At 41.6% G+C, this 25,240-nt stretch overlaps 1 protein-coding gene and 5 non-coding genes across 8 annotated transcripts; 5 read left to right on the plus strand and 1 right to left on the minus strand.

Moving 5' to 3' along the window:
* Positions 1-27: 27 nt before the first annotated feature.
* On the plus strand, positions 28-8,735 carry HMGN4 (high mobility group nucleosomal binding domain 4). 3 transcript variants are annotated; one of them, XM_087438142.1, is made up of 3 exons: positions 28-338; positions 3,897-3,949; positions 6,982-7,134. In XM_087438142.1, the coding sequence occupies exons 1-3, from the start codon at positions 43-45 to the stop codon at positions 7,002-7,004; spliced, it is 372 nt and encodes a 123-aa protein (XP_087294268.1). In that variant the 5' UTR covers positions 28-42; the 3' UTR covers positions 7,005-7,134. The 3 variants fall into 3 exon arrangements, with proteins under 3 accessions (XP_087294268.1, XP_087294269.1, XP_087294270.1); XM_087438143.1 differs by having other exon boundaries at positions 210-361; positions 6,982-8,735; XM_087438144.1 differs by having other exon boundaries at positions 320-338; positions 6,982-8,735.
* Positions 8,736-16,533: 7,798 nt separating this feature from the next.
* TRNAK-UUU (transfer RNA lysine (anticodon UUU)) lies at positions 16,534-16,606 on the minus strand. Its single transcript has one exon. It is a non-coding gene; the product is annotated as a tRNA-Lys (tRNA).
* An 826-nt stretch (positions 16,607-17,432) lies between these two features.
* TRNAA-CGC (transfer RNA alanine (anticodon CGC)) lies at positions 17,433-17,504 on the plus strand. The gene has a single exon. It is a non-coding gene; the product is annotated as a tRNA-Ala (tRNA).
* A 604-nt stretch (positions 17,505-18,108) lies between these two features.
* TRNAI-AAU (transfer RNA isoleucine (anticodon AAU)) lies at positions 18,109-18,182 on the plus strand. Its single transcript has one exon. It is a non-coding gene; the product is annotated as a tRNA-Ile (tRNA).
* Positions 18,183-19,450: 1,268 nt separating this feature from the next.
* Positions 19,451-19,522, plus strand: TRNAP-AGG (transfer RNA proline (anticodon AGG)). Its single transcript has one exon. It is a non-coding gene; the product is annotated as a tRNA-Pro (tRNA).
* A 1,254-nt stretch (positions 19,523-20,776) lies between these two features.
* TRNAK-CUU (transfer RNA lysine (anticodon CUU)) lies at positions 20,777-20,849 on the plus strand. Its single transcript has one exon. It is a non-coding gene; the product is annotated as a tRNA-Lys (tRNA).
* The last annotated feature ends 4,391 nt before the right edge of the window (positions 20,850-25,240 follow it).

Raw genomic sequence — 25,240 nt, forward strand, 5'->3', positions numbered from 1 at the left:
AAATACGTTCTTCTCCTTTTCTTGTCTGGCTCGGCTGGGACCATGGTGCTGAGGCGACGCTGCTCAAGGTGGATCCTGAGTCCCGCGGCCCGGGAGGCGGAGACACCTATCGCGAGGGGAGAAGCCGGCTCTCCCCCGCTCCGACGCACGGCGGCCCGCCGCCCGCAGCCCCGGAAGCGCATCCTCGGCTTCCCCGGCCTTCCTGTTCCCAGCAGTGCCCGGCTCCGGGCGTTTCTTCACTCTCCCGCGGTGCGCGCCGGCCCTGCCCCAGCCGAGGGCACGCGCGGCCAGGGCCGCAGCTGGGAGCCCCGCGCCTCGCGGACGGCCGCGCGACTCGGGTGAGCACCTCGCAGGCCTCAGTGTGAGTCTCCGGAAAATGCGGGTGGTCCCGCCGCCCTCCATCTGCTTGGGACCCCCCCCTGCAGTCCGGCCTTGGCCGTGAGTGGGGACCTCGGCATCGACAGTCCGGCCTTGCCTTCCCGTCTCCAGAGTAACCGCACTCTCTCCCGGGCTCCGAGTGCGAATGTCGGGGAAAGGCGCAATCCGGGAGGTGGGGTCACAGAGATCGCGGGCCTTTCTGCGATGAGAGGTCCCCACGGAGGCTCGAGGGCAGAAAAAAGGGAGGCGAGAGGGCATTTAAAAGGATTGGAGCAGCAGGGCTGTGGCCTGGAAGAGGTGGTGGCGGGCAGGTGGGGCTGGCCTGGGCTCTTCCTCCCCCCCCCCCCCCAGTTTACGAGGACTCACCTTCGGGACACCCGCACAGAGGGCACACCGAAGGGCTGAGCCTTCCAACACTTTGGCCTTCTGTTCTCCCTGTCAGAAGGAAAAAAAAATCCCAAAGTTAAGAAATGGACCAACTGTGGATTCTGCGTACTGCCTTGAAGGTTGAGAAAAGTTAGTAGCAGCACCAGTTTAAAATCAGGCCTTGCGCCCTGGTGTTTGGTCTCTGACCTCTGTCTGACACATAGCCTGCTTCCATGTTCATTGGATCAATCAAACGCTTTTCTGGGAAGGAAGTCTTGATATTCCACCTAATAGCCTCAGGTTTATCCTCAGGATTTCCTTCTGAGGTGTATTATTATTATTATTGTTATTACTATTTCTAAGGGTTAGCCAAGCCTAGTCTCTCGGATCACATTGCTCAAGGTTCCCTCAAATGACTGATATGAATGTGATGGTTTTATGGCCATAAGAAAAGAAAGGGCAACCCTTACCTAATGAGCTGTTTTCTTTATTTTTTTTTAAACAGGCTACTTGTATAGTAGCCTTTCCCAGCCCTATTACTCCTCCATTTTCATACCTTCTCTGAAAGACCCATAGTTTTATCATCTTGTGGGTTCCCTTGTTAGCAAGATAATAAGCTTGGGCATGTGCTCAATAGAAATTTGTCTAAGACATTTTTATTTAAAATCCCCTCTATACCACTCAGAAATACAAACGAGTTAGTGTGGTGTTTTGAAAGGAGGCAAGGATCTTAGGGGCTCAGGAAATGGCAGGGATTCGCCCTCTCTGTCTTTTCGATGCCAGTGGGCAGGAGTACTTTAGCTGGGAAGCTGAGTGCCCTAAGCCAACTGGTTGCGGATGAGTGACAGTTGTTTGGAAGCCTATGGCTCTCCTTTTCAAACCAGGTGCATTCTGGCAAGATGTAGCAGCAGCCCTACCCTTTTAGACACTCTGCCCTCTCTCACCTTCCCCTAATACCCCTCCCTCCCCCAGTCTCCCTCACTTAACCCCAAATGGAGGCTCAGGCTGCCTGCCTTGTTTGATACTTCCTTTGGAAGATGGAGAACAGATAGGTCCTGGAGAGTGACTGTCACTATGCAACCTCTTGCTCCTGTAGCACACTGTACCTTGCAGATGATCTTTTATTTTTTTATTATAGCCTTTATTCTCCCTTTCCTAAGCTTGGTGTTAGTAACCTTCTTCCGGGTCTTCCCTCCAACCCCAAGGCACTATCTCACCAAAAGTAAGAGACAGAGAGAAGAGGGTGGCCTTCTGACATTGGGGTGAGATTGAGACTAGAACCCAAGTTAGAACTATCTCCCAGAAACCCAGTTCAGTAACAGTCAAGGGAGCAAAAGGATGCTGCAAAAAATGTGCCTTGCATGTGTTTGCTGGGGATGGGCTGGGGTGTGTATTTGGTGAGTTGGGATTTGGTCCATGGACACTGAAGACAGATTCATGATGAAAGAGAAAAAAACATGGAAAAAAGATTGTGAGAGCTGGGGAAAACCTCAAAATTAATCTAATCCAAGATGTGTTATAGGTCACTAAGGTGTTGACACTCTTCTGTGTTAGTTTACTAGGGCTGCCATACCAAAATACCACAGACTGCATATCTTAAACAATAGAAATTTATTTTCTCACAGTTCTGGAGGCACAAAGTCCAGGATCAAGGTGTCGGCAGGTTTGGTTTCTCCTGAAGCCTCTCCCCTTGGCTTATAGATGGCCACCTTCTTGCTGTGTCCTCACAGGGTCCTCCCTCTGTTTGTGCTGTATCCTGATCTCCTCTTTTTATCAGGACATTAGTCATTGGATTGGGACCCACCCATATGAACTCATTTTACCTTAATTATCTTTTTAAAGGCCCTATCTCCAAATACAGTCACAGTCTGAGGTACTGGGGGTTAGGACTTTAACCTATGAATTTGACAGGGACACAAATTCAGCTTGTTTCTGGAGACAGAGATTGAAGCATTATGTACATTATTGACACAGTTTGGGGAATTCCCAGAAGTTAACCCCACAGAAGATTTTAGCATACCCACATCTCCTCATCTTACTCATCATTTGCATATTTCTATTGCAGAAGAAATATATTATTTGCTTTTTATTTCACTATTAGTTTTTTTTAATTATTTCGGCCAGTTAATTTAAACTACATAGGTCTTTTTCTAATGAAAAAATGCAAGTCTTCATAGGTAACAACAGGATTTTCAGAAAAGAATGGAGCAGGTGTTCCCTCTCTCCTGAGGCTGCTGAGAGAGATACCTTTCCACATTATAAAACAAGTGATCTGGTTAAATGAAGAGTTAAATTGAGAACTTTCACAAGAATTTCAGTCCAGTTCTTTGCAATATAAAGATTCAAAACTTTCACTAACTTGTTCTGTTCTCTGTTTAATATAATTTTGTCCTTGGAAGTGTTATTTTAACAAAGGGGAATTGTTAGATTCCTAAAACTTTAAAAATTGTTGCCACATCTTGGGAAAATAACCTCAGTATCTGTCTTGATAATTTCTTGCCCTGGTGATGCCATTGAAAGTCCTATCTCTGTGTTCCCAAAAGTTGTAAAGTTACTTATAAGATTTATCTGCCAGTTAATAATTTTTTTTCACATGCATGATGGAATATTTGTAATCCTATGACTTCTATATTTTATTACCTAACAAATTATTTCTTTTTTTAATTCTTAAAATATGTTTTTTTTTAATTAGCAGACTTAATTTTTTTAGAGCAGTTTTAGGTTTACAGAAAAATTGAGCAAAAAGTAAGTACAGAGAGTTTCTGTATACTTCCTCTTCCTCTACCTCAGTTTCTCCTATTAGTAACAACTTGGCGTGGGTGTGGTACATTTGTTACAACTGATGAGTCAATATTTATACATTATTATTAACTAAAGTCCATAGTTTACATTGGGGTTCACTCTTTGTATACAGTTCTATAGTTTTGCCAAATGCATAATGTTGTGTATCCACCATTACAGTAGCATACAGAATAGTTTCATTGCCCTAAAAAAATCCCCTGTACTCTACCTCAAATAATTTCTTTTATGTTAACACCACTGTGTGGTGAGAGCACCTCCCTCCCCAACCCTTGGGGCTTGATGGAAATGAAATGAAATGACCTTTTATCCTGATGGCCCTTTTTCATTATTTGTGGATCTGTCTCCTACAGTTGTAAGGTCTCTGGAGAGTCAGCCACCTGGTCTCCTGATAAGCTTCCTAAAGGTGAGTCTCAAGGAACTAATCCATAGTCATATACTCAGAGACAGCATTCAGCCAGTGGCCTGTTTTCCTTGAATTTATCTTTATTGTCACCTGCTGTGTTTCGGCCTTTGACATGTGGTGATCATGGCTCCCCTTCTTGGGATGGCCTGCAAGGGATCTCACACGAAGAAGACTGAGTCCAGGAAACAGACTGTGAGCATTCCCATACCGGGACGTGGACTAAGAAACACAATTTTGGGATGGAATGATAGGAGAATGGTATGGAGTGTCCATTCTTTAGGGAAGTGTGTCCTAGAACAAAAGCTCACCCTTTGATTTCCTCTCTCATTCTCTGGTAACGGAAAGGCCTCTGAGAATATATGCAGAATATTTAGGGTGACCTTATCATTTATTGTCCAAGTTGGCACACTTTGAGAGGGAAAGGGAGCATTATTACTAATTATACTTGGGCAACAGGTACAAACCAAGTCATCCTAATCTTAGACCAAGTGATATCTCTCAACGTTGGTTACTTCACTGTAAGAAACCACTGTCTGGGGCTGGCCCCGTGGCGTAGCAGTTAAGTGCGTGCGCTCCGCTGCTGGCGGCGGCCCAGGTTCGGATCCTGGGCATGCACCGACACACTGCTTGTCAGGCCATGCTGTGGCAGCGTCCCACATAATGTGGATCTTCGCACCAACGCACTGCATGTCAGGCCATGCTGTGGCGGTGTCCCATGTAAAATGGAGGAAGATCCGCATGGATGTTAGCTCAGGGCCAATCTTCCTCAGCAAAAAAAAAAAAGGGGAGGATTGGCATGGATGTTAGCTCAGGGCTGAGCTTCCTCACACACAAAAAAAAACCCAACAACAACAGTTGTCTTTTCCTGCCTGTTCCTTTACTGGGCACACCATCACCATACCCAAAATTGACCTGTGTGATCTCTGGCATCCTTCTCAATTGTTTTCTTTAAAAATTCTTTTTCTTTATTGTGTCCAAATTTGGATTTAAAAAAAACTTTTATTCTCTAAGAACTGTTCAAACATTTCTTTGGTGGTTATTAGGAAGAGAGGATAGGGGGACTGAAATTAGGGGTAAATGCAGGTAATATCTAGGGAAAGATGTCTTCAGGAGAGAGCAGGTCAGGTCTAGCTGGATCAGGAGAATTGCAGCGTGTCTCTGTGGCAACAGGGACTTTTTGGCCCCTCGGTGATTTAGAATACTGTATTTAGAGGCAAGGGGAGAGCACAGTAAGGGAAGACAAGGGTCCAGCTAATTTGACATTAGCTTTTCAGTGAATTGCTGTTCAACATTAGATTAGAACTGTTTCTTCTCTCAATTTTAATCCCTGTTTCCAAAGTTCCTATAAGGTACCAAGGGAAGTAATGACTGATTTAAGGCACATTCCCACGTTGATTCTTCCCTCTTCTTTATACTAACTCTCATTTCTCCCTCTGTTTCTCAAGAAGGAAGGAAAAATGCAAAATTTCCAGAAATTCTAGTCATAGTGAAGAAATAGGGAAAGAAATAGATAATTTGATGTTTTAGCACCATTTACAGGTGGTCACTTTTGTTAGCCAAGGAACATAAAAATCAAATCTAAGTTTGCTCAAGAACCGTGTTTGCCCACTATATCTAGATGGTGAGGTCCAGCAAAAACACAAAACAAAACTTTGGAGCAATTTAGAGACAAGATAATATTTTCTTTTTTTCTTAAAATAAAACTTCGTGGAGTAGGCCAGGGCCTAGGGTTACAGAAGTCCCCAGGAAACGTTTTCAAAGGTGAACAGAAGGTGTGAGTAGCTAGTCTTGGCCTAAAGCTTTAAAAAAGTCACACCGTGCTTATGCATGCTGGCCTAGCTCCAGGACCTAACTACCCAAACTCAAAATAAATCACTTTCTCTTCTATGTAGCCCTGAATCTGCTCTGGGCTACCCACCTTTTTAAAGTAGTTTTTATTAATTCTTGAGTAGACACATAAAATTTCTCTGTGTAAAATATAGAGTAATGGTACACTTGCCATGTCCCTCCCTCTCCCCACTCCCCGTTCCCAGTTCAAGGAAGAAAATGCTACCCCCACTCCCTTATCTCTGGACTTACCCCCATGCCCTCTCCAACCACCATCCCCCTTCTCAACCCCCTCTGATGTGACTACTGTCCTGATGTTTATATTTATCCCTTGCTTTTTTTAGTTTTACTACATGCTTGTGGCCTAAACATGTCATTTAATTTTATACTTATAAAGGGATCTATACATATTTTGCAACTTACTGTTTTTGCTCAACATTATGTTCTTGAGATTCATCCATGTTTTGCATGTACGTAGCTGTAATCTATTCATTTCTGCTGTTGAATAGTATTCTCTGGCATAGATATTACCAAAATGTATTTATCTATTCTACTATTGAAGGACATTGGGTGGTTTCCAGTTTTTTGAAATTGCAGAGTTGCTATAAACATTCTTGTAGGGGTCCCCTATGCACACCTCCAAGAATTCCTCTAGGTAAACACCTAGAAGTGAAATTGGTTTAGATAATGCCACGTTGTTTTCCAAAGTGAATACATTAATTTACACACATAAACACATACCGCAGCAGTGTGTAAATGTTTTAATTGTTTCGCATCTGCTGTGCCCTTGATATTGTCAGACAATGTAGTTTTCAACAATTTGATGGGTGTGAAATGTTATATCCTGTGATTTTCGTATGCATTTCCCATATTGTTAATGAGGTTGAGCATATTTTTATGTGCTTATTCACCATTGATACTTCTTCTAAGAAGTACTTGTTAATGCTTTTGCCCATTGTTTTTAAATTTTCATTTTGTCCTTTTCTCATGGATCTGTAGGAATTCTGTATATATTCTGGATTCTAATCCTTTGTCATTTATATGTGTTATCAGTATCTTTGCCCAGGTTGTAACATATCTTTTTTATGCTATCTTTTTTAATATACACATATTATTAATTTTAATATAGTCAAATTTTAATTTTAATGTAGTTAAATTTGTCAGTGTTTCCCTTTGCGGTTTATACTTTTTGTGTCTTGTTAAAGAACTCTTTCTAGGAGCAGTGTGAGGAAGACAGAATAGCCCTCTGGACTGGCAAAGCCACCTACCAAGCACTGCTGCCACCATGCCCAAGAGAAAGGCAAAAGGGGATGCTAAAGGTGACAAAGTGAAGGTGAAAGATGAGCCACAGAGGAGATCAGCACGGTTGTCTGCTAAACCTGCCCCCCCAAAACCAGAGCCCAGGCCTAAAAAGACCCCTGCAAAGAAGGGAGAGAAGCTGCCCAAAGGGAGAAAGGGGAAAGCAGATGGTGGCAAGGACGGGAACAACCCTGCGAAAAACCGAGATGCCTCCACGGTCCAGTCACAGAAAGCAGAAGGCACCGAGGATGCCAAGTGAAGTGTACTTTTTTGATAGCTCTGTACTTCTGGTGACTCTGCTGTTTGAAATACTATTTTTTTTTAAATCAACTTTTATAAATATGTAGAATTTTTTCTTTTTAAGTTATGTTGTTAGCACACAGGACACTTTGGTGTTGTCTTTTGTGGAAAGGGCAAATACCACTAATAGAATGTTTCAGAAGCTGGATTAAAATGGGGGAAAATAGGATTTTCTATCCTCATTTTTGAAGATTATTCTTGGTTCCCAGGAGAGATTCTCTGACATTCGCACACAAGTCAGCCACTTTGGCTCACAAGCCTTACAGTGTGGGGAAGCATACTTTGTGTCTTTGCCTTTCCTGATGCCATCAGCATACACTTGACTTTCTGAAACCAAGAGTCATGGTTTCAGAAAACCAGAATCCCTAAAATCAGGTGTGTTGGGTAATAACACTCAGGCCTTCTGGTAAAGACAACGAGATGATGTTGCTCAAAAGAGCCAAGATTCTTGTTTGTAGTCTGTGGATTATCCCATTGATAATCCTGGGGTTTTTAGTTCCTTTTCTCCAAGTCAGAAATGACATGTGAAAAGCTCTTACATGCCTCGTGTGAAATACCCACCCCTTCTGAAAACTTTTCCTGTTCAAAGCAGCAACAGAAGACTGTTGACTTTTTGGGGAGGAGAGTTTGGAAATTGTAAAATATTATGGATTGTAACCCATGTCCTGCTGGAAATAACTGTTTTTGAAAAATATCTTATGAAGGTGGATACAAGTTGGCTTGGTGGTAGGGGGGATCATTTCCTACCCAAGTTGTAAAGATATTCTTTACTGTCATATAAAAGTTTTACAATTTTGCTTTTCACATTTATCTTTAGTCTTTAGAACTGATTTTTGTGAAAAGTGTGAGACAGAAGTTCAATATATATTTTTTCCATATGGATAAGTAGTTGTCCCAGCACCATTTTCTGAAAAGTTCACCCTTTCCCCACTGAGCTGTAACACTGGCTCTTTCATAAATCAAGTTTGTGTGTTTATGTGGGTCTGTTGATGGTTTCTGTTCTGACTCACTGGTCAATTTGTCTAACCTTGTGGCAGTACTCTGATACAATCCAGAGTACTACAACTTTAGAAAAAGGTCTTGATATCTGAGGACAAATTCCACCTCCACCTCCAACATCAACATCAGATTTTTCTTCCTTGGGAGTATCTTGGCTATTTTTAGCCATTTGCTCTTCCCTACAACTTCTAGAATTAGATTGACAAGTTCTAAATCAATCAAAAAAAAATGTTGGAATTTTTATTGGATTTATCGATTAATAATAATGTTGAGTCTTCCAATCCATGAACATGGTATAGCTCTCCATTTATTTAGGCTTTTTAAATGTCTTTCAATAAAGTTTTCTAATTTTCTCCATAAATGTCTTCCTTTGTTAATATTTCCTAGGGACTTTATACTTTTTGATGTTCTTTTATATGGTATATTTTAGTTACTACATTTTCTTTTTTTAGCTAAAGTTGATTTTTGTATCCAGCAACCTTGCTAAACTCTCAATTCTTATAACGTGTCTGTATATTTCTTTGAGTTTTCTGCGTAGATAACCATATATTCTGTATATGCAAAGAATTTTGTTTCCTCACGGTCCATATACCTTGTTTTCCCTTTTCTAATGCAAAGCATTGTCCAAATGCTGGGGATACAGCAGTGAACGAAACAGCCTCTGCTTTCACCAAGCTTTTATTCTAGTTGGAAGGAGGGCAGAAAATACACAAATTTATGTGACAAGGGGCCATAAGTGAACAAATGTAAGTGGGTGCTATTTAGATAGGGTGGTTAAGAAAGTCCCCACTGATGAGATTTGAGCAGAGCACTTAATGAAGTGAAGGAAAAAGAGATGTGAATATGAGGGGAAAGCATTCTAGCAGAGGGAATAGCAAATGCGAAGAGATGAGGTGAAAATGTGTTTGACATGCTGAGGCAGAATGAGGCAGAAGTGGCTGAATTGGAGTGAGGGTGGGTAAGAGTGGTAGCTGATAGGATTATAGAGATAGGCAGGGGCCAGAAAATGGTAGACTTTCCAGGCTGTAATTTTTCTAAGTGATGGGATACCATTCGAGTTTTGAACAGAGAAACGACACAATCTAAGTTTGTGTGTGTGTGTGTGTGTGTGGCTGATGAATGGGCAACAGTCTGAAAGGGGGGAAGAATTGAAGGAGGAAGAGCAGTTAGATGACTGTCACAACTGAATTGCTGGAAATTCTCCTTTATCAAGCTGTATTATCATCCTTCCTCTGCTCAACTATTCCCACCTCATTTTATTCAGTAAACAACAAACATTTATCTGTGCTTTCTCTTTGCCAAACAACAACAGATCAGGATCAAAAGTAGACATTCAAAGTGTAAAGTCAAATGCAATCAAGTCATCACACAGTAGTGTGCTCAGGGTTGTGATACTGCAAGAGACTAACCCTGATGCCAGAGCATGAAGAGGTATTAGGGAGGACTTCCTGGGGCATTTGACACCTAAGCAGCAATATGAACACATAGGAATTGGTCAACCAAGGAGTGGGGAAAAAGCTTCTAGTAAGAGTAATAACATTTGCAAAGATGTTAAGAGAATATAGTACATAGTAGATGTTCAATAAACTGTTGATTCAAAAAAGAATTTAAATGCATAACCAAATATTAGATTTTTTACAATAATAAGATATTTCTTATTAAGTCCTTATTGTTTGCCAAACACTGTCTGCCCAGTGATTTGCATGCATATTTGTATTTCCATGACTCTATGAGTCGAATTATATATCCCCATATTACTTTACATTTAATGCAACTGAGTCAAACAGAGATTAAATAATTTGCCCTGAGGTCATTCAGTGAGTAGTAAAATCCTGATTAAGATCCACATTTATAACTCCAGGGCCTAGAAGGCTCCTCATTGCTGGAAACATCACTGGTATAAATCTCAAATGTAATCCATCAAAAAAAATAATTTGGTATTTCTGAGAAAATTTAAGAATTTCCCAAGATACCAATAGGAAACAATCAAATGAAAGTAATAATATTCTATAAACTAAACAGTTGTAATTTCCAATAAATAAGAGTAGTAATGAAAGGACAATAAATTCTAGAGTGAAAGTGGTCATATGGAATTCAGCATTTTATTGCATTTCTAGCAACAGAAAGCTGGAAGGGATATGGTTTCTGTACAGGATGCTAATTTTTTAGACATATATTCCTGAAGTGGGGAAGACCAAGTTAGGAAATCATAAATTAGCCTTTAAACCTCCTTGCCCTCTTTTCTGATCCATTTGGCACTTACATTCCTATCTGTAAATTCATAAATTAACATCCTGGTTTATAAATATTTTGAGAATTTGGGTGTCTGACATGAAACAGCCAGACTGATCCAGAGTTTTCAGTAATCAAATTTCTGACTCAAAACAGGCACTGGTCCTGGAAGAGTTGGAAAGAAGAGGGAGGGAAAATTATTTTCCCGTATCCGCACTTGTCCCTCTTCGTTCTGTTCTCAACAGTGGTCACAATGATCCTTGTAAAATATACGTCACTCCTCTCCAAAACCCTCCAATGGCTTCCACGCTGGGTCATAAAAAATGACCTACAAGCACCCTAGTTGAACTGCCCGAGGACGCGGCCAGACCGGCGCAGTGATGCCCCGCCCCTGCGGCCGCACAGCTCGGACGCACTTCCGACCGGTTCTGGGCCACCTGCAGGTCCCCACTTCTCGGTGTCACCTCGCGCTGCCTGCTCTGGATTGCGTCCTGAGTCCCCAGGCGGGGAGGGCGGCTAGCACCGTGAAGCTCTTTCCCTGTATTGCTCCTCAGACCCCTTGCAGACCTTGCTCGTGCTCCGCGTCCCGGGCTCTAGGGCCAAGTCCCCTCTAGTGAAGGGGATTGCCAGCACCCAGAGGTCGTCTCCGTGCCGGTGCCTTTTAGGTGCCTGGGAGCCCTCTGGCCGTATGAGGAAGCCCATGGAGCCCTTCTCAAAATTATATTTTAAAAAGCATTCAAAACATACATAGGATAACAAAGAAAATCAATTATACTACAGAACAGTTATCAAACAAGATTTGTGACATAGTAATATGTCTGCTTCTTCATTAACGTATTAAATATTAAGCATCAAGACTCGTCTCATGACTACTGCAATTTCCAAATAGTTAAGTATGAGTATTTGTAACATGCTTCATATCTCAAGTATGAGACATGAAAATGTCTGTGATTTTTCTCGTGACAAAGCCACAGGTACTTCTGACTGTAGTTTGTTGCCTACATTCACATGTGAAGGATATGCTAAATTTCTGTTAGAGGTTCGAGGTTTTAAAGATGTACATTTTTTTTCCCATCGAGTTCACCAGTCCCTAAGTTAAGAAACCCTGCAAAAATACTTAACACAGTGGCTGGCACATTGAAAGTCCCTCCATAAATGTAGATATTAGTAATTTTATTATTACTTTTCTTGCACTTGTTCAAATTTCTTCTAGGTGACCATGATGAAGTTAATCACATGAAGTCTTGAGGGAGCACAAAGATAAATCAGAGTTCAGCCCACTAATTCAGTCACTTTTTTTTTATTGAGGCATAATTGACATATAACATTGTTAGTTTCAGGTGTATAAAGTAATGATTCAATATTTGTATACATTGCTAAATGATCACCACAGTAAGTCTAGTTAACATCGATCACCACATATAGTTACAAAAAAATTTTTTTCTTGTGATAAGAACTTCTAAGTTTTACTCTCTTAGAAATTTTCAAATATGCAATACAATATTATTAACTATATTAATCTTAGCTAATATATATAAATATATAACTAATATATATAATTATTATATGTATATATAAATTCAGTCATTTAGATGTGAGCGCTGTCCACACACTCCAGCTGTGGTATAAAGGAAGGGAAAATTTGGTGGGTGTAGGAAGTCAGGGTGGCAAAGTGAGGAGAAAGGGGAGGCTTCAGGGAGGATGACATGATTTTACAGATTAATTCCTTGATTTATTCAGCAAACATTTATAGAGCTTCGATTGTGTGCCAAGGCTACAAGGCACCTCACCAGAGAGCAAAGGCATTCAGTTTCTGTTACCGCACAAAATTGCAGTTCACTTGCCCAATGCATATAAATAAGCCAATTAATTACAGCATCAGCCTTTGGGAAAAGAGATCAGCTTTATTCTGTGAGATAGATCTGCAGGGAGAACAAGGGACGTGTGGCCTCAGATCTGTCTCCCTGATTCAGGATTTGGGGCAAAATTTAAGAGGTTAGGGAGAACAATATGGCACGTGGAAACGCTGGTGGGACAGGTTTTGATTGGTGGGCTTCAAGCATTTATGGTAAGGTTTTAAACATTTATGATCAGGTTCTAAACACTTATGATGAGGTGGGGAAGGAATTTTAACACTGGATCTTCCTGAATAAGTGACCCCTTGCTTCTGATAAGGGTCCAACTTGCAAGTTCTGGTTGTGTCTCAGTCGTCGGGTTCCGTGGAAAGTAAGATCTTTGGTTCTGCTGTCATTCCAAGGTTTCTTCTTTTGTTCATGTTCTGGATTCATGCCTTTGCAGATTTTCTGAAAGACAATTCTTAATCACTCTGTTGATAAGACATGGGATCAGTTGAACTGGTCCTGGAGGGCCCCCAGTTACATTTCCAGAGATAAAGAAAAAGTTCTCCCATCTAAGGAAAGAGTAGAAAAAAGCAAAAGTGAAAAGCTCCCAGGTTTGACTTCATGGTTTCACTCTAAAGCAACTTTGCACAAAGGATTTAGCTCCGAGGATGACCTTTGATGGGAAGAACTCCTAGAAAGTTCTCATATCTTTCCACAGCTCTGGCAGCCACAGGTTAAGTTGAGGCTAGATGAAGCATAAGAGCAAAGAAGGAGATTGTGGGGAGAAATATATCAGAGGCAAAGCAGTTCAGAAAGGGTCTTTCTCGTGCAAAGAATTTTAGATTTTTTCCTGTTTGTCTTGAAAATTTTAGCCCTGGGGAAAAGCCTAATGAGATTTGCATTTCACAAAAACCTGTGTCAGTTGGCCTTTACATGGTTGAATTAGAAGGAGGATATTGGAATTGGAGGTTTCCTGACTTTCAAGTATACTGCTTTATTCAGGCCTAGAAATGAGGACTTTCAAGAGGATGTGGCAGAACAGCTGTCTCCTTTGGTAAAAAAGATAGTTATAAGACAATTGCCATAGTCCCCACAAGAGATGGCAAGGACCTGAATTTGGATGGTAGGATGGGAGCAGAAAAGGAAAGGAGAGTCACAAAATTCCCTTCACCCCTCCCTCTTAAGTATTTAAAAGGTGAACTTGGGGATGGATTGGATATGGAGGAGTGGGGTGAGGAAAAAGGAGTCTGAGAAGACACTTGAATTTCTAGCTTTGGAATTTATGAGATGGTTGTGTAACTAACCAAGATAAGGAATACAGGAGAAGGAAGAGGAGAGATGGGGGACTGATGAGTATCAAGAAACGTGAAGGGTCTGAGATTTTACCCAATTTGCGTGCTCACCTTAAGTTAGCCTGTCACACACAGTTTCATGAATGCTGGTGCAATTCACAAGACTCCTGGGTCAGGGACATTGAACAGTTTATTATTCCAGCAATAGTCAGATTATCAGCACTTTTTCTCTGGTTGTCTGGCTCCAATTCCCCGAGGGCAATACCATGGCATTGGTACATGCGGTGGGTTGTGTTACAAGAGAGAAACCCTAAACTTAGGGATCCCAATTCCTTTATAATGGGCAGTAAGCATGCCTGCCGGTTGCTCTGGAGAGAAACATTATCTCTGTCTTCCAAAGGTGTTTGCTATCATCTATGAGCTTCCTTGAAAAGAATCCAGAACGAAGGGCAGTCAGTGCCTCCCTAGCAATACATGCAAAAATGTGCGAGACCCATGAAGAATTATCTCCCAACAATGAGTTGTTTTCACTCGTTGATTTTTTTTTTTTTTTAACAAAGTCTTCGGAGACTGGATGAGTTGGATGGAGGGCACACAAGATTTCAAAAATGAGGAGGGAGACCAGTTTGCTTTGACAGACGAGAAGATTCAAAGAACCTCCACAGAGCTGTTGAGGGCTACATTTGTTATTTGTATACTTTTTCTATGTTTTATATTTTAATAAATGGTAGAAAAGAAGTGTAGTTGATAGTGTGGCTTGGGAAGTTTATATCTGAAGGTTTGTCTAAACTCAACCTGCCCAATGGAAGGGTAAACGACCCATGGAAACTTTTAGTAGCTTGTTCCTCTAGGCACCAACCTCAAGGTAGCCAGGTTTCTTGAATGGAGGGTGCCAGCCACACATTTGGTTTTGACTGATAAAGCAAATGATTATAACTACTTGAGTTTTAGGCATTTGAAGATATCCAGGCTAATGGAGACAGGTTTAGAGATCAGGAGAATAGTATAGAATGGAAATAGAATTTGTCTGTTAATTTAATCCAGTGCCATTTTGTAACTATCTAATATATAAATTACGTGCCTCCTGGAATTAGAGTAACATTTGTGGCAAGTCTATCAATCAAGCAATTGCAGCCAGGTGGATCCTTGTTGTTGGAGCATGTATAACAATCAACATAGGACTGGTGTTTTAGCCCACTAAGATCTAAGCTGCAAAATGTAAAAGTTCAAGTGGTTGTCTTCTCTTTCTATCCCCCAAAGACTGTGAAAACAAAAGGAGTCTTTTGGCCCTCATCTAACTATAAATAGTGACATATTGGTAAGTCCTTCATCTTCTCAAGCAGTGTGACAGCTCAAAATTTATTATTTTACTGCTTGGCACACTCTCTGAGGCCATGTGGGAATCATTTTGGAACTAATATTCAATTTTGTGACCCCCCCTCCCACCACTTATTTTAAAAAGGTTGTGAGAGACAGTTGTCCTGTTGTGTTTAATTAAAGTTAATGGAAGTTCCTTTTCTTTTGAATAAGTTCTGAGCATTGTAAAGAAGCTGTGGGGTCACAACCCAAGTGAACTTCCTTACAGACAGGAAAAGCTTTCATCTCCAGCTGTGTGGCCTCACCAAAGCATAAGGTGACGAGTGCTTAAAGAACATATTTCTTGTGTGACTCTAATAGCAACAATAATCACATCGGGTTACTTCTTCTGCAGTATTTTTCTGGCTACAAAATGCTACCCTTTGTCTGAGGACTGAGCTCAAGCCCCTCACATTATGAGGCTGACATGCTGCCTACAGTGCCAACAAGGCATCCGACGAGAAGTGTTCTATTATTTTTTTTCCAGAGGTTTTGTAGCTCGTTTGATGAGTTTTAATAGCAAGGTAAAATCTAATTTCTCTGTTATGTTTTGGATCCATTAGGATGAGATTTCTGCTTTGGGCAATTACCAAATGAAGTCTCGATCAAGGGCTGCTGAGTTGTTTCTTCACTGGTTCCTAGCAGGGCAGAGATGGTGTTGGTGGCAGTGTGCTCAGGTGACTTGAGGCTTTGGGTCACTCTAGGAGAGAGATTGGATTTAGGGGAAGGAGTGGATCAGGCAGGTTACTCAGCACAGCACCCATTGCCTTGTACTATATGTTACATGTCATCTTTATGATTATCCTACAACCCAGTGTTTCCCAATGAGGGGGATGTGAAATTAATTTAATGGTGGGTGGCATCCAGCATTTTTAAGACTAAAATAGAATCTGAAATATCAGAATGTAGTGCATGTGGTAAGAGTAACTGGTAATTCAGTCAACTTTTGTTTCTATTACATGTGTGTGTCTGGGTCCAGATGTAAACTAAACTTCAAACTGGTCATGGCCAAAAGTTTGGAAACCACTGCCTCTAGGCCATGAATTCTGAGTGCTAGCACTACCACCTCTGTGCAGTTTACCTGGGCGTCACCAGAGCTGAGCAAAGCAGGGGCTCAAAGGGAGCACACCAAGTTGGGGAAGAAGGAGCAGTCCTGTGCTTTTGTTGCCTTTAAGAAAGAGGTTGACCTTTGATAACCTGTGACCATTGTCAATGAAACTTACTCGTGCTCTAGATGAAATGTTTTGTACTCCATGGCTTCCAGCCACCTTACTAAAGGGCCCTTCTATCTTCCAAACAGGTTCTAGATTATGATATTTATGCCGTGGTCAGGATTTCCTCTCGGTTTTTAGGGATACCATCCTGTTATTTGAGATTCGCTTCCTTTCTGTTAATGTTTATTGGGATAAAAACTCAGCGTGGGAAAGGAAAACACGAACGCCCGAACAGGGACTTGAACCCTGGACCCTCAGATTAAAAGTCTGATGCTCTACCGACTGAGCTATCCGGGCTCACATAAGGCCCCTTCCACATATCAACTATAGTGAATTTAGCTATGTATTTGAAAGCGCTTTTAGAAATTGCACCTGTGATTCCTGTTCCGAGCTGGTCATTCAGGAAATGCTTGTTAATACCCTAATTAGCATAGAAACTCAGCCACAAGGAAGATCTTCTTTAAGACCGAGATCTAACCAAATTACATTAATTATAATATCCCCCTAAATTCTATCTTTCTCTCTATATAGTATAGATATACGGTATATTACATATATAGATAAATACTATATATCGATACTGTATATATAGATACATACTCCACTATATAGAATTCAGGGCAGTCAAGAACTACAGAATGCTGGCCATCAGTTCCTAGGCTTCTCAGAGAAATATTCCAAACAGTCTACTTTTGGGCCCAAACGAGCACTTTTAAGGAGTAATTGAATCACCTTTTCGGCGGCACTTTGGACTCCTGAATATGGGTCGAGGGCCGGAGAGGTGGTTTGATTTTGTGCTGAGTCTCAGCTGTCTTTGGAGAAAAAGAAAAAAGGAAAGAAAGAAGTTTTTAAAGGAGAGTTCCACTCTCCTTTTTCTCCTCCGATTTCCAGGTATTTAGTTTCATCCTTCCGTCTCGAGGTTAAGTGCTTGACAAGGGTCCGGTGGCTGGAGGGCTTCCTCCATTTGAAATATGGATGAATGCTGCCCTATTAGCCATTTCAAGATTTTGCTGAATAAATAAAGGCTAATTTAGCTTCAGGATTCAGAAAATCTTAGCACTGCAGGGAAAAAACTCGGATTCAAAGTGTTTGGGAGAGAGATGAAGGCCGGCGTTGCAGAGGCGGGGATGTAGCTCAGTGGTAGAGCGCATGCTTCGCATGTATGAGGCCCCGGGTTCGATCCCCGGCATCTCCAGACCCTTTTACCCACGCAATCAGAATTTGTACATAGATTTTCTGCAGAGAAAGATTTTCCCTGAGCTAACATCTCCGCCAGTCTTCCTCTATAGAAATTATATTTTTAAAATATCGAATCATTGTACTTTATATCCTCCTCTTCATTAATTTCCTGTAGTGCTCTTTTAGCCACTGAGTACAGAACTGTGTATGTAGAGAAGGAAATAGGATAACTTTAGGGTATTTTGAGATATCTTTATGTGACACGAATGAAATTGGAAACGTAGAATAACACACCCAACGGAGAGATGGCCAAAGAGGAGCAACCTGGAAATTTGCCCGGGACCCATTAATGTACGGCTATCTGTGGCGTCTGGTTGGCCGTTAAAGGCAGAAATAATCTTGGCCTAAAAACACAGAAAGCGGGGGTGGGGGTATTGTTAGCCCCACGTTGCTGCGTCAGGGCACGAAACAATAGGATAAATATTGGAAAAAGGACGAAGTCTAGCTTGGTGTGGGCGAATTCAGCAGCTCGGATGCATCATACGGTTTGCAATAAAAAAAAAGGTATCAAGAACCAGAACAACTTCTTGTTTAGGCTTTGAAGGTCTCTGTGAGTAGGTGGCCGGTTAGCTCAGTTGGTTAGAGCGTGGTGCTAATAACGCCAAGGTCGCGGGTTCGATCCCCGTACGGGCCAGCGCTTTGTTTTCCACGACGCAGTTCTCCCTGTCCAGGCTACTCTTCCAGACACAAGGAAAGAGAAGTTGCCCCACGACTGCCCTACACAAGAGAGCCAGCTGTATCTCCACCAGTGATGTTTTGCCACAAGTCCAAACGATCTTAGGGAAGTCCAGAGCACCCATCTTCGCAATTCAGAGTTTTCTGAAAGTTTGCCCTATAGAAGCAGAAAAGCAGCAGGACACCTCAGGAGTTATTAACTTCACTAAAAGGATAAACAGTGTCACCAGTTTGTTTAGCGGCCAAAAACTGCCCTCGAAATAGTCTGAAAAACATGGATGTCTTCAGTTACTGAAATGCGGGGCAAGTGTGAGAAGGCAGTGCTAATAACGTCGATGATCTCCGATTGCTCGGTTGCTGATTCCCATTCCAGTAGATCATCACTCACACATCGAGGGAGGAATCACATCCTGAGAGAAGTATTCTCTTGTTACTTTGATTTCTCAGGTAAGAAAGGACTAAGCCTTTTTCCAGAATCTACCTTGCCCTCTGTCATCAACCTGTTGGTTCAGGTTGGCCAACGCCGGTAGTCCCCCTGTTCTGTCCATTTCTTGATGTTACGCCCCTTGAATCAGCCTCATTTTCCACCAAAACCCACTTTCAGCACCTTAATTATGTATCCCCTTGTTCCTTGTACAGCTAATTTCCTTTATTTATTCACGACCTCACAGCTTTATATCCTGTTGAGTGAGTTTTCTCCAGTTTTCACTATTTTCCGTAGAAAATACTGAGATCAATCCAAGAGCTCCACGTGGGTTTGGGGAACGCGCAAGTGGACCCCCGTCAGCCTCACGCTTACAGCTGTAGATGAGTTAACTAGGGAGCTTGTCAAAAATGCAGCTTATTGGGCCTTTGCCCCAGAGACTTTGACTCGCTAGATTTGAGAAAGAGCACAGGCTTCTGCATTTTTAACAAATGTCCCGGTTGTTTCTTACAAAGGATGAGCCGGAGACCTTTGAGAAATAAGGCTTTAAAACAGATTGGATTGCGGGAGAATCCAGGCAAGTTCTGAGAGCCACGTAGACCTGGTTTTAAAAATAGGAAGGAAGGGAGGGAAAGGGAGAGAGAGAGAAAGAGAGAAGGAAAACGTCGGTTATAGTTATATACACCTATACATGAAAGAAAGCACAAGGAAAAAATAAAACAAAACATAACAACAACAACAACAAAAAAAACCCAGAAACTTACTCAATATTTAGTGTATTTAGAAAAACACTAGTTGTGGGTGGCTCGTTGGTCTAGGGGTATGATTCTCGCTTAGGGTGCGAGAGGTCCCGGGTTCAAATCCCGGACGAGCCCGAGTTTTGTCGGCCTGAGCTACTGAACTTTTTCTAATTCAGTGTTAAATTTCTCACACAACGGAAATTGGTACTGCTGCCATTAAATAAAACTGCTATACCTTCATGTAGAAATGTGTACGCTGGATGTGCTTGATCCCGATAAGTAACTTGATAATTCTGATTAAAAGAGAGACAAGTATTTTTCAATTTTGGCTTTTATTGAGTTTTCTATCAGTGACTCTTGCAAGGGCAAATGTTTCTGGTTCTTCTAGGAGTTCTGACTCCACAGTTGTGATCATATGAAAAGTATAGGAAGACTATGGTCACATCTCAATTCAATGTCATCCATCATGCATTCATCACATCAGAAAAACAGATTTAAATGGAAAAATCAAACACTGAACTATAAAGATGGGGGTTGGAAACCTTTGTACAAGTTATTTCGGCTTTCCTGTCAGTATAGAGTTGAGTATTCCCCCCTCATTCAGGAGTTCGGCTTCCTTATTGAAAAGCGCACATTTTATCTCCTCCTAGAGCGCATTGTTGGTACACTCATTAAGCAGGTATTTGTTTAGCATCTATTCTATTCCATGAACTTTTGCGGTCAGTGGTAAACAAAACATACAAAAATCACTAGATCCTTTATTCCAGTGATTGTCAAACATTCTAAATTAAAATAAAATTGCAACGCCCCTCCCCCTCTCCCTTTTCTGTATGTGTAAAACTTGATTATGGAGAAGGACAACAAATGAACAAGCATAAGGAGCCAGAAAAAGAGGAAGAAAACCGCAGAGATTATCTTCAGGGCCACATCCACATAGTGTGGCAAGAGGAGCAAGAGCTGACAGGTGACGGAAACAGGAGAGGAACGCCTGAATGGGCTACAGAGAAGGCCCAGGACGTGGTGTTTGGGCTCGAGGACCTGGGCCCTTTGAGACTGTGCTTGGAGGTACGTTGGCGACCAGGTCTCCAGCTCTGGAAGTGCCGGAGTTGGAGTCACTCTTACAGCATTCAGAGATTCCGACTCTTGGATCCCGGAAACATTTTGTGGTCTATCAATACAGGTTGGTGAGAATGGGGGGAAGAGGGAACATGTAACGAAAGTGGATGGAATGCATGCTAATCGTTTCAGATAATGCTTACATTCTCTGAGTTTCATGTCATTTTACTTATAAAACAAAAACAAATAAAATCTAGAATCCTATATTCCCAGTCAGTCCAAGAAGAATTTGTGTATTCTCATATTATATTAGGGAAAAGTTGTTTTCGAAGCGCCCGGCTAGCTCAGTCGGTAGAGCATGAGACTCTTAATCTCAGGGTCGTGGGTTTGAGCCCCACGTTGGGCGCGTGTGGTGGTGGTTTTTTTTTTTTTTCCCCTTTCTTCTTCCTTGCGATGCTTCTCTCTCAACTTGATTTCTCTACACTCATATAATCTCCACAACAAGATCTCTCATCGCTATAGAACAACAGAATTTTAGAGCCCAACACGAAATCTTGAACTTTGGGATCACAGTGAGCGGCCACGGTGTACTAGCTCTATTGAGCTATTCCGGCCGGCTCTCTAACTCTTGCAGAGTTTAGCCTCATCGCCCCCAGGCGGGAATGCATTTTTCTGGCCTATTAGAGACTGTTTTGATAGCAGAGACACATGGTCTGTGGTAGGGCCTGAGTTGTGTATATTTAAGCTCCTCGAATGATTCTGAAGCACTATCTCCACCAAAAAAGATTTAGGATGCAGAGATGTTGGAAAAGGTAAAGTCTGCAGGTGGAGAAAACAATCCAAACAAAGGCAACAGTTTGTTGGGCAGAGGCTCAGAGGCAGCAATGTCCATGGAGAGTTTTGAGAATGGTGACTCCACTTTCAGGCCCAAACAAACGTCATTATGGAAAAATGGGAGATGAATTTTCTATTATCACTATGTTACACCCCCTTTCAGTTCCTAATCACTCACACCTAGACAGCACAGAGACATCCTGATAGACAATGCTGTTTTCAAACTTCTTTTCCTTCATAGGACAAGTAAAAGAACCAACCAACCCACAACAGGTTGCAATTGCCTACAAAATAAAATCTAAAGAGTTAAGCCTGTCTTTCAAAGTCCAAACTGAGTTTCTACCTCCGACTCCTCTGAACTTTCTACCCTCTAGAAAAAAGCTGCACTGTCCCACCACTGATATTTCTTCACTTCATTCGTACCATATACCCTTTTTCTCTTACGGATCCATGCTGGTCGTGGAGTAGGTCAATTCAGCCCTGTGCTTCAGCAATATTATCCCAGATAGGAATGGATTTTGCTATTATTTGGGTGACTTTGAAACCGGTAAACAGTTAGCAATTGATGATTAGGTAGCTAGTAACTAAAGTTTTTTTTTCCTTTTTGCAATTACTGATTATAGCTTTTAGTTGTTCACCTGACCATTGTTAACTGTGCTGCTTAGGCAATATGCTATCTGACTCCCACTAGGTTCCTACAGATAACATCTCCCTGGTGCCTGAGTCGCCATGGTTAATGGGTGTTGGAGCTGTTTGTCAGGAATTAGAACCCCTTGTCCACTTCAGGCCGGTTGAGACCACCAACCCATCAACGAGCCCACACAGATGCCCCATAAGTGACCCTTGACGTTAAGAGGCTAAAAACTCCACCCTCAGGTCATGCTGATGTCACCATTCTGTGAACATGCATCCTATGAAGAGGCATGAAGTCTGACTATGCTTGAGCAGATCATCAATTACCTCACCTCCAATCATCTATCTTCACATTCAGACCACCTTGCCCCCTGCTCCATAAATATCACTGAGTCCCCAACTTCGGGGAGGCGGATTTGAGACTCGTTGTCCGGTTTCCTCACTCAGCTGCCTTGTGATTAAAACCCTCTCTCTGCTGCAATTTCATTGTCTCGGTGTTTGGCTTTCCGAGCAGCAGGCAAAAATGCACCTGGCTTGGTAACAACTTGAAAAGCAGTCCCTTGGTCAAATTGACCAAGACATTTTATAAGAGATTTCCCTGTCCCTTTGTGAAAATTTCACCATGCATGTCTTCCTTTATCATTCCTTTGAAGCTTTCACAGGTTCACCTGTTATGTGTTCATCACCAAAACACCCCTGACCATGAGCAGAGAAAGCACACGCATATACCTCTTTGTTCATTCTAAAAGCCTAATTAACCACATACCTACCTCTCACTTCACTAAAATTGTTCTAATGTTCTCTTCAGGCCTCAGGACAATTCTATGGAAATGCTCTAGTTTGGGTATCCAAGTCTGGCTGTCCATGTGAATCACTTGGGGAGCTTCTAAAATTTCCGATTCCTGGGCCCCCTCTCAGACCTAGTGAATCTGAATCTCTGATGGTTTAGAAACCTTTGCTTTTAAGGTTGCTCTTTTCCATTTTAACATGGTAGATGTAGCAAGTTGGCTGCCTCTTCAGGCTAGAATTCCACAAGGAGTCAACACCTTATGGGAAACACTATGTTTCTGGGTGTAAATCATTAGCCTTTGGGGTTTAGAAACTTGATGTTATGTGTTTTTCTGCTATTCTCTCTTCATCTTCCAAGTTCAGGTAAACTCTGGAGGGACGAGGTTCTGATTCACTAAATGAAACATATTCATCCATTTATTCATTCTATACACTTATTGAGCACTACTATGTGTCGGGCATTGTTTTGGGTATTTGGGATTTATCAGTGAACAAAACAAAGATCCCTGACACTTACATTCTATGGAGAGAGACAGACAATAAGTAACAAGTATAAAATTAAACTACATAGGATGTTAGGATGTGATCAGAAGTGCTAGGTGGGAGGCATGTGACAGTTTTAAATAGGGTTGTCAGGTTAGGCCTCATGAAGGTGACATTTGATCAAAGACAAGCCATAAAGATACTTACAAGAGTTTCTAAATAGAGGAATCAGGTAGAGCCTAAAGCAGGAGCATATCTGGTGTATTATAGGAACAGCAGGGGCCAGTGTGGCTGGAGTAGAATGTTTGATAGAAGATGAGTAGGGAAAAGAGGTCAGAAAGATGTGAGGCCTTATAGGCTTCATAAGGATTTCAGATTTAACTCTGAGTGAGATGGGAAGTCTCTGAAGTTTCTGTGCAGAAGAGTAGCAGGATCTAATTTACCTTTTAAAAGGATAACTCTGGCTGTTGTGTTGAGAACAGATCTTAAGGGGACAATAGTAGAAACAAGGAGACCAGTTAGGAGGCTCCTAGTGACAAAAGGTGTCGAGTCAGACCAGAGTGTAGCAGAGGAGAAGAGGAGAAGTGATCCAATTTCTGGGTATATCTGGAGGGCTGTCAAAGGGATTTATTTCCTGGTGGATTTGAATGGGGGTCTGAAGGATAGTCAAGAGTAACTTTAAAGTCAGAATTCCAGCTTTATAAATTCATACCAAGAAACAAAACTGTCAATTGGCCCAGTGTGTTTTCTTTTTGATTGCCCTCAAATTTGGGAAGGCTAAATTCATATGAAAAGTTGTCTAGTATATACTCAGAGCAAAAGGAGTTAGATGATAACAACATTTATGTCGCTGTGAAAACCTGATACTGCTGTCTGCACCCCACTGAGACTACCAAGAGCCCTGGAATATCGATATTGCCTTGAAAGAATGTCCACTTCTGACCACGCTGGATACATACCAAATTACCACTCTTCATTCTCCCCCATCCAAACCGTCCTTTTTTCTTTATCCAGGAACCTGAATATTGTCATTAATATATCACTTGCTTCGTGTGATGTTATATTCAGTTCTAAAGTGCTTCCATATTTTATGTATTTAGATCAACAGCACCTACAGTTGGGCACAGAGAATCACACATTTTAAACTAGGTGGAATTTGGACATATTGTCAGAACATACACAATGAAACTGAGAATACTGAGTCAACATAAAATGGATGAACAAGAAGGAACTTTCCTAGAAGAGTACACTGAGCCTTGACACTTTTCCAACTCTCCTTTAAACAAGGCAAGGAGTCTTTCAAATCAACTGATGAACACATTTTTATTAAGCACCATTTTTGTGTTGGATACTTAAAATGAAGACATGCATACAACATAGTCTGAGCCTTCAAGAAGGCTGTCATCTACCTACTGCGTGAATGTAACTGATTCATGAAAATTAAATCCTCAGCTGTATTTTGACTGTCTGGCATTAGGAAACGAAGGTGCCTGGAGAGACTGACTTAAAAAATAGGCGATGGTGATGGGACTGGATATTTAAGAAATTACCAGTGTTTATCCAGGAAAATCAAAGGAACAAAGACCCTATATCTGAGTCATATGAATATTCTACTTACTAGAGAGAACAATTGTCGAGGTTTACAAACCACATGGTACGGATATTCATAAGCCCTAAGTCTTTTCGTAAAGCCTGAACTCCCTTTACCCAGAAGCATCTGCTTAATGTTTTGGTTTCCTGAGTATATGAGAACTATAAAGGGATATCCTAGATAGGAGAACAAGCATTGCTAATATTAATAAGCCACACATCCAATTGTCAATGAACTTATTGGATCTATGGTTTATAAACATCTTCTGAGTTGCTTAGAACAGACTGCTTTTTCCTATTCTTATAGCCCCTTGGCTATATTCTTAAAACTGAGCTGACATACTTAAAAATTTAATTTCTGAACCTAAGACTTGTGGTATTATCTCTAAGGCCCAGGTTGTCCCCCAGCTTGGTCCTGAGCACCAGCTGAGCTAACTGCTTTGATAGAACACTTTAACTGCAAAGCAG

The sequence above is a fragment of the Ceratotherium simum genome, chromosome 13 (assembly GCF_057802395.1).
Source record: "Ceratotherium simum simum isolate JZ-2026a chromosome 13, ASM5780239v1, whole genome shotgun sequence".
Taxonomy (NCBI): domain Eukaryota; kingdom Metazoa; phylum Chordata; class Mammalia; order Perissodactyla; family Rhinocerotidae; genus Ceratotherium; species Ceratotherium simum.